This window comes from Pyxicephalus adspersus, chromosome 8 (genome assembly GCF_032062135.1).
Source record: "Pyxicephalus adspersus chromosome 8, UCB_Pads_2.0, whole genome shotgun sequence".
NCBI classification, from domain to species: Eukaryota; Metazoa; Chordata; class Amphibia; order Anura; family Pyxicephalidae; genus Pyxicephalus; species Pyxicephalus adspersus.
In genome coordinates, this window is record NC_092865.1 from 24,851,275 (window position 1) to 24,866,311 (window position 15,037).

Consider the following 15,037-nt stretch of genomic DNA (forward strand, 5'->3'; position numbering starts at 1 on the left):
CTTTTTGTGTACTTGCTAAAAAGACTGAAAATCCTCTGTATCTACAGCGGAGAAATTCATCTTCAAAATTCATAGCAGAAGCATTTAAATATGCAGTAAGTACAGCTGATGACCTTCTCGCTTCAATGCTTTATATATCACAGAGCTGGAACAAGTATGCAGACCTAGAGTTCTGACTGTCCACAAATCTTAATAGACTCAGAAAGTATTGATGTTACTTCATGGCCGCAACTTGAAAAAATAGCACTGCATTGCTTTCAAGACAGGTTTTCTTTAAAGGTTTCTAATTTTAAAGCAAGTGAACAGCATACCACACAATAAAGCTCTTCCCTTCCATGACAGAAATAGAAAATACATACAATTATCAATTCTATACTTGGGAATTCCTTACATATCCCAGCATCCTGACCTAACCCCAGTCTATCTATTTATATTGACCCTGTCACAGTGGCAAGTGTCCTTTGCTAAAAATTATTATTTTCCATCCAGTATAAATAGAAAATTGAACAGCGAATATATTTTGTCTACTGACTGCTCCCTGAACCCCTGAATATTATGAACCTTTGATGGTTTATCTGTTTTAATTTATTGTATTTTATAATAAATACGTAAGTGATATATTTATGTAAAACCTTGGCCACCCCTAGTCAGTTTACATATTGTTGTATTTTTACAGTAAACATAATATATGTAAGGAACTCAGACAAACCCAACAAGTTGACTTGTGCTACTATTTATTTACTTGACTATAATACATTGTATATAATGATGGCCAATTTTTTAATAATATCCTAGTATTCCTTTAAAACTCCCCTTCTTTCTATAGTGGACACTTGTAGTATAGAAGGTTTTCTTGAGTGTATGGACAGTCTATTAAATTTTGCCAAATATAACTTCATTAACAGTCTGTACAATATTCAACAAATGTCACATGTTTGTAAATACCAGTCTGTAAAAAGACTAGGTGGAGGATATATAAGTAATAGTTGACCTCAGCTTAAAAGTTAACATTCATATTTTATTTATAAGGAATATCTAGAGAAGGTTATTGTGCCTAACCAGTACCCTGAAAATACATTTTTTACATTCTTTTTTTAATTTTTTTAATTTTTTGAAAATGACATCCAAGAAACAAATACATACAATGAAGGAATAAAAGATATCATTTAGTAAATATATGAATTGAATTACAATGTATAAACATCAAAATATGAACAGTACAATTTTAAGGCCTCCCGGAGGTTAAAACATTTACATTATTACATTAACAATCTTTTACATTCCTAAATGTATCCTGAAAAATTTCCTGGTGTGGTAAGGTGCCTAGACATTACTGTGCCTAAAGCCTTATGTATTTTTGTGAAATTACAAATGTAAGAACACTATCCCTGGAAACGATCCGGAAACAAATGTGCACTGTACACACATCATCATTCTGTTCTATGGAGAGAGGAGAGGGTGAGCAGCACAATTCTGTACCTAACTTCCTTAGAGCAGTGGTCGCCAACCTCCTGGTTGGCATGGACCACTAATTAAACAGACTCCAGACCGCGCATGCCTTCCACTCAAAGGGGAAGAAACTTCCCCCATAGTGACGTCATGATGCCAGAACCCGACCACTCTTCAATCACAGGTCTGAGCCTGAGATAGTGGGCAGTTTGTGTTTAGAGACACAACCTGCCCACCTCCCCAAGCCTGTGATCCGTACAAGGGACAAAGTCTGCGGTTTTGGCACACAGGCCAGAGCCACGGACCACCGGTTGGCGACTTCTGCCTTAGAGTGAACATTGGTTGTTTCTTATCAGTTGTTCAACAATGGACCTGGAACACAAACAACTGCTTTGTGTGTGAAAGTGCAGGGAAATTAGACTGTTTGCTTTCATGATAGTACTGGACTCTACAAGTGTGGAAGAGAAAATGGTACAGCGGCATGTGATCTTTAAATAAAATTATGGTTTACTGCTTGTTTGCACCTAATATTTTCCACTTGGATAAGTTTTGCTTTTAGATCTGTATGCTGTGAAATAAAGAGTATTTTCTTATCCTTTTGGGTATTGGCAACACAAGGCTGAATGGAGATAATGGTTTTTACATGAAAATACTTCTTAAAGTCAATTACAGACCGCATGTAAAACTCATATGGTTTTTACAAGCTCTTTGACCCCTGCTTTATGCAGTATGAGCAGAGAAATCTATTGCTCTATAGTTCATGTTGCTTAGTCACTTGGCTCCAATAACTAATCCTTATTGGTGACTGTCTGAAAGATGCAGGGAAATCACAAGTGTGCTCAAGGGTCATAAATACAATGCAGACACCTGATTGTGAATTTCTTTGTTCCTGTATGAAGAATCAGAAATACGAATCTTCAAGACGATCCATCAACATCACATCAATGTTCTGAGCATGTTGTGCGACCTTATCAATTGCAGTGTAGCCTAAAAATATCCAAACTCTTGACGCTCCTTCATGTTTGAATATTTGTAAAGCTGAAATAAAGAATACCATTGATAGTTATAAAGCATTAATTTATTGGTCAAACATGGAACAAATACAGCCATTGTATGCCAATGGATGTAGTTCTCCTTTCTTCGGGCTCAAGTGTACATAGAGCATCTTCTGGGGGAGCTATATTTGTATTTGTGGGAATTTTGTGTGCCAGTGGGTCTTTGTAAGACTGGTTTGACTAGTAGCATTTCAGTTTATGTGGCATAGTGGACCACTGCTACTGAAACCTCATAGAGACCCAATGTATAGAAACTCTATAACACCTACAGTTACAGCTACTATAGCAGCTGCTTGAGCCCTGAAGAAGTGGAAAGTAATACCTGAAGTGCTTTGGGTTATATTTTTTTTTTGGTTTCATCAATAATAGTTTGGAAAATAACCAATAAGCTGTTTATAATGTATGCAAAGTTTTATGTTAAATGCTATATAAGGATTTATATTTTAAATTTAATTTGTAGACATATTGTAGTACTGCTGTATGTCATAGCTAATATTTAACATGCTTGTTACTTTTAAGGTTATGCTCTTATTACAACAATCCCAGCGGGTGCTTTTGAAATCTTAATCACAGAAAAAAGAAACACAGAAAATATACTAGGTGAGAAAGTATGGCTGGTTTTTAGGAGTCTAAAATTTTATTCAAATTATTCTGTGTTCTGTTAACTTCCTTAGTACATTAGGCATTCTAATAATATAAACGCAAAGTATATATAAATCCTAACAACAAGCTTCTTCTAATAGCTTCCTTTTGTACATCAAAAGAGTATAATATTTAATTTTTACATTTACATACATTTCTAGCACATCAACAGCTGTTGTTTTTTTATCACTTGCAGCAAATTTAACACAACTGAATATAAGGGAAAGTAACATGTATTGTGGATATTTACCATATATATAAAAATTTAGCTTTATTAGAAAAACAATTTTAAAAGTAGGGATTAGTTGACCCTGTCATTTTTTGCTTCTTAGCCATTTGTCCCCGGAACAAACTAAGAAGGTGAAATTACTTAAGTGGAACACAGACAGCAACTGAGAATATTTAATATTTTTTAAACTTTTAACAAATGTAGTAAATAGTATGATATGTACAGGCAAATATTTAATAAACTGAAAAATCCATGTATAAGAATTATTGGTAAGGTTTTTGGGAGATTTATTTCTTGTCCAATAAGATTGACAAGTTAAGTTTAGGTATCATGAAGTAAATTTTAATTATACTTGCTTTATGTTACTTTATTCCTCTTTTTGTTTTTTTTTTCCTTTCAGCTCTGGCAGACTCTGCTGGAAATTTTTACATCAATGGGAATATGATGATGGACAACCCTCAGAATTTCCGTGTTGCTGGGACGTTGGTCAAATATAGGCGGCCATCAAATGTACAGAGCGAGGGACTGGAATATCTGACTACACCAGGGCCAACCAACCAGTCCCTCAGTGTCATGGTGTGTGTGTGAGACCCCAGCCCTTCCGTATACCTTTTAGGTTTGCCATTCCCTGGTCGATGTGAACATGATATTTCTAATATCACTCATTTACCTGTATTACCACACTTCACCTATTGGCCAGCCCATGCAAAATTAGATTGTTATTCACCGGGAAGAAATCTGGGTAGACCACACATTGGATGCTTTTTTGGGGGGAGTGCTCATTATGAATAATGAATTACATTAAAAATGCAGCAGAGGGTGGTTGTAAGAGGTAATGGAGAGGAGAGTGACTTCGGTTAAACAAAGAATGGCCATTCCTGATCAATGGTAAATTACATTTACTAATTCATTACATTTTTGTAAAAAAATATGCTTTTTTTAATTTAGTTTCTTATTTCTTAAACCTACTAGAGTATAGACACCTTTAGCCTTAATTGTATTATATTTTAGCACCTTGCCTCTTGCTATTTAAATTCAGTAAATTGTGATTTAAATCACCAGGCTTTTTTCTTTTTCTGTATGATTTTAAAAAAGAGGCTAGGTTAAACTTTGTTTTTGAGTGGACTAAAGAAAGATAAAGTCATTAGGTTCCTTATTTCTGTATGTGTCTTTGTATCCCCTGCCCTGTAACACCCTATAACATCCTGAAGGATACATCTGTTGGACAGGACATTAAATGAAGTTGAAAGAACTAGATAACACCACTGGATTGAATAAATGGTTCCAGGCTAAAAGTACCTTTATACCAGCGAGATAAGAGAAGGGCCCCTTCAAGAAATTGTCATGCCCAAACCACATTCAACTAAAAATCATAACTTTATTTACAGACTTTGTTCAAAATCATGAAACAGTAAGGTCACATCATAATACATGAAAAAACACTCAAAATCATTTAAATCCTTGGGTACCCACTACTCATAAAGGTCTTTCTAGACAAAAGGTCACTTAGGTTTGCCGCAATATAACAAGCCAAAGTAGTGGGAATTTTACTCAACATGTTTGACAGGTAAGGAATAAGTGTAAGAGTTGTGGAAGTGTTAGATGAAAAAGACCCAACCTTTCAGAAACGTCAGCAGGTGAGTGTTGTGCGTAGAATACAGGTAAGTGTAATATATCATAATGGATGATTGATGATCAAGGAAGCTGCATTGGCTGGGAACGGATCAAATATATCAAAGAGCTGTGTGGCTGTGTATGGATGTGAACCAAAGACATACATGATATTTAGTGTTTCTTCATGTATAATGATATGACCTTACTTTTTTAAAATGGCATTTATGATTCATTATGTAAACAATGTCTGTAAATAAAGTTATAATTATTAGTAGAAAGTGGTTTGGACATGAACATTTCTTGAATGTGCCTATAAAACTCATATATGGCTATTTATTCCCTTTTCTGAAATCTCTTTTGAGGTTCAAACTCCCTCACAAACTGCCCAAAACCCCCAAAAATTGGGGTTGGTGTCCAGCATTATTGCCAATCTGTGTATTTTTTACAGCTTTTTCATATTGCTTTAAAATTCATTATAATATCAAAAATGATTTTTACATTTAGCTAATTCAGTGTGTTTTTCTGTATTCAGTACTACAACTTCAATGGAAAAATTCCCCATATAACATATGAATACACAGTACCTCGTATGCCACCACTTCCACTGCACTCTGAACGGGTACAGCAAGCTCCTCTTCCTCCAAGCAATGTACAAAGTGCGACCCAGAGAGGTTCTGATAGAAGCTTGCCTGATACATCTGACACATGGAACTGGGGAAACACTCAAGAGTCAGAGAGTTCATTTATACCTCGATCGAGTGCAAGTAAAGAACAAGGCATAGTAGAAGAAGACCAAACAGAAGGTAAACTTTACAACCCATTATCACAATTTCAAATCTTTATGAATATATATACAAGTATATGTATGTATGTGTGTGTATATATATATATATATATATATATATATATATATATATATATATGTATCCACATGTCGACCCTTTTATCTTTTTTTTTCAATGGGCATGTCACTTACTGTGTTTCATATGAGCTCATAATCTAATATTCCTACAGTTATAGTATATTATCTGTAATTTTTATGGGTAAATCAATTACCCTACTAGTATGTTGATTGGATACCAATTTTTGAGGGGGGAGTCAAATGACCTCTTAGGTTGTTGAAGGAAACTAGGTTTATTTCTTACCACAAGTGCAAATGTTTCCATCAACTCTTCTAGTACCTGAGATGGTTAATGAGATGCAGAAAAGTGAATGTTCATGCAAATCTCACGCTCTTTTTACTGACTTGAATCTGAACCAATGAAAAACTTTGCAACTGCAGTTAATTTTCTTAAGTTATAAGAGTAATTTATTTTGCACAATTGAATCAAAATCTTGGTTTTATTTTTTTACCTCTTAAAGTCAATCATCACCACGTTAATTTACAGATAAATCCAAATTTTATTTATCAATTTTTTGTTACCTGGATTGTGTGGTAGTGACCCTGGACATACTTCTAGCAACAATGACTGGGTCAGCTTTAATGATAGCTTCTATCTATGTCTGAAATATTTTTTTCAGACATAGATAGTGTATGTGTAACATAAGCATACTACTTCCATTGGCTGCTATTGGTATTCTTTAGTCACATCAGTGCTACACCCCCATTTCATACTATGCTATGGCAAGGATATTTAGATGCTCTAAATTTGACATCAAGGAATCCCATATTTTTTAGATTAAGAGGTCAGCTCCAACTATGCAGGTTTTTTTGTCTAAATATTTACTGCTGCTAATATTAACCTGTTTGATTTATAGATGTTAATACATTATATTCCATATATATATATATATAAATATATATTACAATATCCTGTTGCATATTTTCCACATTAAAGTCTACTACAACAGTATGGAGCATTATAATGATTATGAAAAATTGATAAAACTCTTTTTAAACCACTATTAGGTTTGGATTTTCTACTATTACAACTCTCATGCTAAACTTGAGAAGTGTTTTATTTTGTAACAGTGGAAATGTCATCTGGTGGTTTCTTGTAATAGTATAATGTAATCACATTTCACATTGGCAGTATGTTCTAACATTGACAGCTGGACTTCTAAAGATACCGTACCAATATAGTTTGTATCTTGTGTGGGAAATTTAATTCTGCTGCACCAAGAGCCTTTCACCCTGTGTGTTCCATTAGTGCATTTTGTATATCAAAATAACAAAAGGGTTATTACTGTACATTGATGGCTAATTGAAGAGAAGATTCAAGGCAAAATAAAATCAAAATATGATAAATATATTATATTTTTTATCCTAATTATTCATTTAATTATAAAATATAATAAAGCAGAACTAAACTTACTTTTCCTCGCTCTAATGCTGGCACTGATATCATCACGTTGTCCTTTTCCGCGTGTGAGCCTTTGGTCATCTTGATTGGCCATGCTGGAATATTGTTCCTCTAAGGTACATGGGAGTTTAGTCATTCCCAACCCCTGGGTATGCTGATATTTTACACTGAGCTGCACATGCTTTGCTACAGTATTGGGCAGACATTTTGGTAGTGACACTAATGTTATGTTAGCAAGTTTTGTTGTTTCTTACATGTTTTGTTGCTTTTTTTACATGTTTCTATGGTATTCAATGCTGGCAAATATATTATCAGTCAGTATTTTAGTGTTCACCCTTCTTCTTCATTACTTCTGCAACTTCCCCTGGAAAGTTGGATATCAGCTTCTGTGCCAAATCCTGACTAATGATGACCCATTCTTGCTTTCTTAGTTCTTGGAGTTGATCACAATTTGTGAGTTTCTGCTTTTTGAAATTGACCACAGGTTCTCAATGAAATAAGAATCTGGGGAATTTCCTGACCACAGATTCAAAATTTAAATGTTATGATCTCTGAACCCCTTTGTTGGCATTTTTTTCTGTGACATTGTGCTCCATCAGGCTGGAAAATACACTGATCATCACCAAATTGTGCCTGGAATGCTGGGAGAAGTTGCTCTTAGGACATTTTGATACCAATATTTATTTCTGGCTGTGTTCTTGGGCAGAATTATTAATGTGTGCAACCGCGTCTCTTGGATGAAAGCACCCCAAAGATGGTTTGTCCGAGGATGCTTGTTTGTTTGAATGATAGAAGACTCATGGTAGCAATCAACAATTCTTCTCCAGACAATCGATTTTCCAGATGTCCCAAAGAGCCGTAAGGAGGATTCATCACAAAAAAATAATCAATGCACTAGTCTTCTGCTGTCCAATTCTTGTAAAGAAAGGGAAAGAAGTGGCTTCTTTTGTGCTTTTCATGTCTTCTCCTTGATGTGTGTGCAGATGCACCTGCTGCCAATACTGAGCTCTACATCGGTGGCAATGTGATTCTGTTACTTTACCGCAACTCAACCTCTCACCTTGAAGTTTTTGATGATCCTGTAAATGGTTCTTTCAGGTGCAGTATTTCTAGCAGCATTTACATTGCATGTGAGCCCATTTTGAGGAAAAGAGATTATGGCTGCACACATTTCTTTGGAGGTAACCATTGCCAACACAAGAAGTCAATACCCCTCTTTTTTAGCAATCAGTCTGCCCTTGGCAGATGGAGTGATCTCAGTTGTATTCTTTCACATCCGCACCTGTACTGATGATGGGGCCATACTAAAATGAAGTTATTCAAGCAAAAATAATTGTGCATGAAATTAAGTTAGTTGATCATTTTGTGCCAGGACCGAAAGATGATGTTACTTTTTATAATGCTCTATGCAATGAAATAATATGTAGATCGGATCATTCCGCACAGTAATCAAGTAAATAAAGTAAGCAAGTAAAATGTGAATTGCCACCAAAAAAAACTGAAGCCAAATACAGTATTGGCCACAATGTTGTATTTTGTAAAATTTGTGGCCAATACTGTATTTGGCTAGAAGAATGTAAATGGCTCTTTATATTATTGAGCTGAGGTGCATACATTCAGTTTCATAGAAAAATGTTTTGGCAAATTTGGTGTAAGAAGAATTTTGAGAGAGGTGCACAGAGACCTGACAACAACCGTACTGAACACTTTCTGAACCATACTGAACCAAATGGCCACACATTTCCAGATACATACCTCAAATTCTTAAGAAATCCCTTTCTAGAGGAAAAGAGGCTGCTGTAGAACTGGATAAATGTATGTCGTCAGACTCTAAAAGCAACATGCATGCAATATTAGATTTACTAGAGGGGTGTGACCACCATGAGGCCATAAGAATGAAAGAATCAGAATCTTGATTGGGGCTAATATAGCCTCAAGGGAGTAGGGAGAATGACTCCATAATAATGTCCATGTTTTTCGGATGGTGTTCCCAACAAGTCAATATGGGTTAGTTGAGGAAAATAATTAACACTTTGGGCCTGATTTATTAAAACTCTCTGAGACTGAAGAAGATAAACAATCATGGGAGAACCTGGATAATACACCAAATTGGACCCTTTGGGCCTGATATAATAAAGCTCTCCAAGGCCGGAGAGGATACACTTTCATCAGTGAAGCTGGGTGACCTAGCAAACCTGGAATGGATTTCTTCAAAGTCTTTTGCTTTTTGCTAGTAAATATTTAGAAAGCTGGACAAGACCTTTTCCAGGTTTGCTGGATCACCCAGCTTCACTGATGAAAGTGTATCCTCTCCAGCCTTGGAGAGCATTAATAAATCAGGCCCATTGTATTGTTATAGTTGTAAAGATCAGTCCCTATAATGTTTGTTCTGCGCTATGAAACTGTGCTATAAATACATATATAAAGAAAAGGTGTCTACCCTATGTAGGGCGAATTGGTCATGTTATACACTACTGCATGGCTAATACCAGGGGTGTGCAGAGAACTTTGGTTGTATCAATGGAGTGACAGTTTGGCAGGTCCACCAGTAATAATGCAAAACTGCCTTGGGCAGTGCTAGTTTTATAAAGTTTGCAGATATCCAGAAGTTACAGAAACTGATTTAGGAAAATGAAATAGTTTTTCTTCTAGCCATTCAGGTACAATCTAACCGACCATACAGATGTAAAATTCTCCATATTGTGCAATGTCTACTTCACTGACTTAGGCTAAGTACACAAGTTAAATGATTCTCGTATGATCATCACTACAGGGCTAGTACCGGACAAGGCTCTCGCATGTGTACAGTGCTTGTCTGACTGCGTTCATGGATCCGCCACGATGAACGACTGCAATACAAGTGAAGAGGAGAGAGTACAGCGGGGTGCTGCTCGCTCGTTCTCCCCCCTCCTCTCTCGATAGAGCAGATCAGCGCTGTGTGTACCGCTCTCATTAATTCAGCTTTCATTCTTTTGTAAATAGAAAAATTGGTGAAAGATCCTTTCCAATAACAATACTCTAACGTGTGTACGCAGCCTTAGACAGCAGAGCAGGCAGATGCTGCTGATAGCAGAGATTTCTCATTTTCTGAACCAGCTGCGTGTCTCCTGTGTTCCTGCTGCTTAGCACATGTATCTGAGGGTTCACACAGACCCTGCAAGAACTGCAACACACACTGAGGTACATATGTTGTATTAAAGTTTTTCTTCTGACAAGTTCTTAGAAGTCTTCGGGTGAATGATTCACTCTAGCTCCAGATGTATTCGATCTAGTGTGTCAGATGTTGTATAAATGTCATTACCTCTGGTTTTCCCTGTTACAGGCCTCCAGCCCAGCACAGACAGCCCTCAGGGAATACTACAGAGTGAATTATGGAGGCTGTGCGACCAACAGAGTCACTCTGCACTCTGCCAATCTCTCTTCGGTGGCAGTCCTGGGGGTCCGACCCTGGCAGAGTCTACACAGGAATCAGAACAATTCAGGGACAGTTTGATGCTGCCAGCTGTTTATGAACATCTTGGATCCAGTCCCGGGACACAGCCGTTACAAGCACCCGGCTTCAGCAGGTACGCAGCTGTGCTCAGTGTAATTGGATGCAAGCTGGCGCCCTTTCTTTTTCCCGTCATCACTGTTTCTTGTCTTACATGTCTGGTTTTCTATTGTTTTGCTCACTTTTCTACCTTAGTATGTCATTATTAAATCAGAAGTCATGTAATCTAAAAACATAACTTTGAATGCAACAGCCCAAAGGTTTTTCTTTAGTTTGGGCTCTCTTAGTAAAGGGTCCAATCTGTCTTTTTTGTTTTCAGCTAGTGGAGAGATTTTGTTTTATTCCTTCAAATGTTGTCACTGTAGCAGGAAGTAATTACAATCTCAGGAGCCTGCATAGTAACAAGTATTTTGTGTCCCTACCATAGTTATATAGTCTGAGGGAAGCTAGCTATCCACCCAACCAAAACCATGCAGATAGTGGCTCGGCCGAAAATCGACCCTGGAATCATAGAGCTGCAAAGGACATGTGCTAGCCATCATTCTGTCCCATATGGGTCCCATATTGGCCCAGTGGCTACCATGCTTACCTTTGCATCGCGGGATCCTATGGTCAAATCTGAGCAAACTATCTGCATGGAGTTTGTATGTTCTCACTGTGTTTGTGTTTCCTCTGGGTACTCCAATTTTATCCCAAAACATGCTATTAGGTTAATTGGATTTCCTTAAAAAGCTGGCCATAGCCTGTGGTAATGATATAGCGCTGCGTAATATGTTGGGATCTATAGCATACAAGATAATAATTTAGAATAGAAAAGGAAAAGAACCTTTGTCAGGTTTTTTTAATGTTGACCCTACTTCTTACTTTCTTTGTGGTGACCAGGACAAAAAGAGGAGACATTTTTCCAAAATATCCTATTGACATTGACAAGCAATATGCACCGACTACCGATCTCCTTTACACATAATCATTCTAACACACAATGTTATACAATTATTAAAAATGAACAGAGCACCACCTAGTGGATGGCTTGCCAATGACACTAATAAACCAATGTATCTATATGTTTGTCCGTGTCTACTTCAAGCGGAAGTAAACCCAAAACAATAAAATCACTCTTACCTACGGATCAGTCTGTCTGTTGGGAGGTTTCTTCTATCGGGTCCCGCATCATCTCGTTATCTGTTTTTGGCCCGGCGCAGAGGTAGCGCCAGGCGCTACCACCTTCTCCTCTCTTCTTACGCATTCTTCTTCCTACATCACCTGATCTCGGACTGTGCAGGTGTGAGATCGAGTTATGTAGATTGGGAAAAAAACTTGTCAATCTCACTGTGCACGCAAGAGATTGGCAATTTTTTAACCTATTGATGAAAAGGCTCCTTCTGCACATGCCCGAGATGCCAAGAACCTCCCGGAATGCGTGACGTAGGTATCCCGGGAGGCTCTGCGCTCCCATTCATTCTTGATCGCCTGAGCGCTGTACAAACAAAATTTTTACTTTAAATAAAAGGGTTATTTACCCTTCTATGTAAAGTAAAAATTCTGAGTTTAGGTAAGCTTTAAAATGGAACTTATGTCCCACTTTGTAAATTGGTGATCAGGCCAGAGTTTATTGCAGAAAGGGACAGGAGATGACCCTTCTGTGATGAATATTCTTACCTGCCCTATCTCCATTCAGTTGGCTGTCAAATGCGCAGCTCAGCGTTTTTTTGCTTGTAATATCTGGCAATCCCGGCTTTCCTTGCTGGTGCTGGGACTGAACAGTACCCTGGCCCGGCCAATCAAGTTAGCCAAAGATCAGAATACAGAGGAGAAGATGATGGCGACACTGTGACAGAACGGGGACTGCGCATTAACTGGGATTAGTTCCACTTTAATACCTTTCAAGTACATTTAACTCTATCCCTAGTGTACTGTTAGGCACATTCACCCAGCTGAGTTTGCACAAACTTTTTAGCGAATAAATCAGAATTGTTTATGAATATACCCTCAAGATTCTGAGGAAAATAGACATGGCTCTTGTATTCAGGTAACAAATGTTTAGCTCAGATTTCAATATTATTGGGAATAGATAATATTTTCCTGTTCCTCTTTCGAGTATTTACACCCTACATGTGAAGGAAAACAAGGGACAGGGTTTCTTAAACAATCAGCTTATAATGTGAACACCTTAGGTGAAGAAGTGTGGGCTCAGACCTTAAGCTGTTGTGCCTATTTACAATGGGCCTGATTTAATAAAGTTCTCCAAGGCTGCAGAGGATACACTTTCATCAGTGAAGCTGGGTGATCCTGGAATGAATCTGGTTCAATATTGAAATAGCAATTGACTTTAAGAAATCTTTTCCAGGTTTGCTGGATCTCTCAGCTTCACTGATGAAAGTGTATCCTCTCCAGCCTTGGAGAGCTTGAATAAATCCGGCCCTGTGTCCAAAACTAAATAACAAATTTGGGTTGGTGTTGAGTTAAAGTGTGAGGCTCAATGTGTGAGTAGCAAGCTGATAAAATGATCTGATTCTGTGTTCTTGACTTTGTTTTTTTTATGTACAGCGATGTAATATCAGGCCAGGACATCAGTAAGGCTGATATGTATCGTTGGAAGATCTCTGCGTATTCACCTTGCAGCTCAACCTGCAGCTCAGGTAATAAAGAACCACTCTGAAATGGATTGGATGGTGGTTTTGTATCTATTTTGTTAATATTTGAGCATTGTAATAGATAAAACCTTAACTTTAAAACATGTAGTTAGATACAATTCATATAAAATAAAATAAATGAATATTTTGCATTTAGTGCAGCTTACAGGTGGAACTCTAAGATTCGTTCCAAGTTTTCCTGAATTTCCTTGCATGGATATTTGGCTGTTTACATAGCACAGCTGCCCAACCAGATATTGTATACTGAGGACAATGACTTATTGTATGGCTGAGTCCAAAATGGAAAAAAATAATTCCTGAAAGAAGTACGTTCTGCTGTCCTCTCTTTCCTAACCTAACCAAAATCCAAATGTATGGTTTACCTTTACAAATACCTTTAATTCAAACTCTTAACACCTGTGCTACAAGAATAGCGTTCTTTCTTGATCTTAGTGAAATAACAGTGAAACATTCTGTTTGAGGTGCTACAGCAAAGACAAATGTAGATTGCATTTAACAGATACATTCTCAGTATTCTTAATTCAAGTCATAAATCATCATAACTGATCTTGTGTGCTCATCCTCGTTCTATTGTAATGTGATAATGTCTCCACAGGAATCAGCTCTGCCTATGCTCTGTGTATCCGTTATGATGGGAGAGAAGTGGACGAGTCGTATTGTGATCCAATGACTAGGCCGGAGCCCACTCAGGAATTTTGCTTAGGAAGAGAGTGCATGCCAAGGTGAGAAATACACAACAGACAAAATACAAACTAGCTGGCAGAGTACCTGCAACGTAAAATCAGAAAGTGTACTTTTAATACTGTTTAAGATCATTTTATAGGCTATTAATGTGGCTAATAAATGTACCCCCCATCACAGAATACCTACAAAATGTTGTTTCTGTAAAGGATGGATTTAGAAATGTGCTGGGTGTGCCACCAACATCATTCTGGGTTGAGTTCTGTGGAACAAGATAATTTACAAAGGTTATGGACACTACTAGACTACAATCCAGGACCTCCTAGATTGTAAGCTCTTCAGGGCAGGGTCCTCTCCTCCTCCTGTGTCGCTGCCTGTATCTGTCTGTCATTTGCAACCCCTATTTATTGTACAGTGCTGCGTAATATGTTGGCGCTATATAAATCCTGTTTAATAATATTAATAATAATAATAATAATAATAATAATACTTCATTTTAGTTTTTGATTGGAGTTGGAGTATAATATTAATTCTTAGCTGTGTGATTGTGTGTTGTATTTGGAGGTGGGAGTCCAGTGGATGGAGCGAGTGCTCAAGAAGCTGTGGGCAGGGAATCCAGGTTCGTTCTGTTCGGTGCTGGAAGATGTTGGCACCCGGGCTTGACAGTTCTGTGTATGATGAGCAATGTGAAGGTGCCCAGCTCCCGAGACCACCTCAGAGGAAGGTCTGCAAGAACAAACCATGTGGACCACAGTGGGAAACATCAGAGTGGACAGAGGTATCTTTAACATTACAATACTTACTATTACATTGTACATCCCTAAAAGCGTACTGTATGTTTTGTGTGTGATAATTTGCAGGTAATGAAAAAAAAAAAATTCCACATTTTTCAGGAGGGTAACTACAGCCATAATAGACCA

The 15,037-nt window shown here is 37.4% G+C and overlaps 1 protein-coding gene across 1 annotated transcript in view; it reads left to right on the top strand.

The window, feature by feature from the left end:
• The window catches only part of LOC140336600 (ADAMTS-like protein 2), a 39,137-nt gene that overhangs the window by 15,797 nt on the left and 8,303 nt on the right, over positions 1–15,037 (top strand). The window contains exons 7-13 of the mRNA XM_072419820.1: positions 3,024–3,104; positions 3,776–3,951; positions 5,522–5,792; positions 10,615–10,858; positions 13,330–13,421; positions 14,032–14,158; positions 14,682–14,895. Coding sequence (XP_072275921.1) covers positions 3,024–3,104; positions 3,776–3,951; positions 5,522–5,792; positions 10,615–10,858; positions 13,330–13,421; positions 14,032–14,158; positions 14,682–14,895 — 1,205 coding nt within the window. The remainder of the gene's footprint in view (positions 1–3,023; positions 3,105–3,775; positions 3,952–5,521; positions 5,793–10,614; positions 10,859–13,329; positions 13,422–14,031; positions 14,159–14,681; positions 14,896–15,037) is intronic.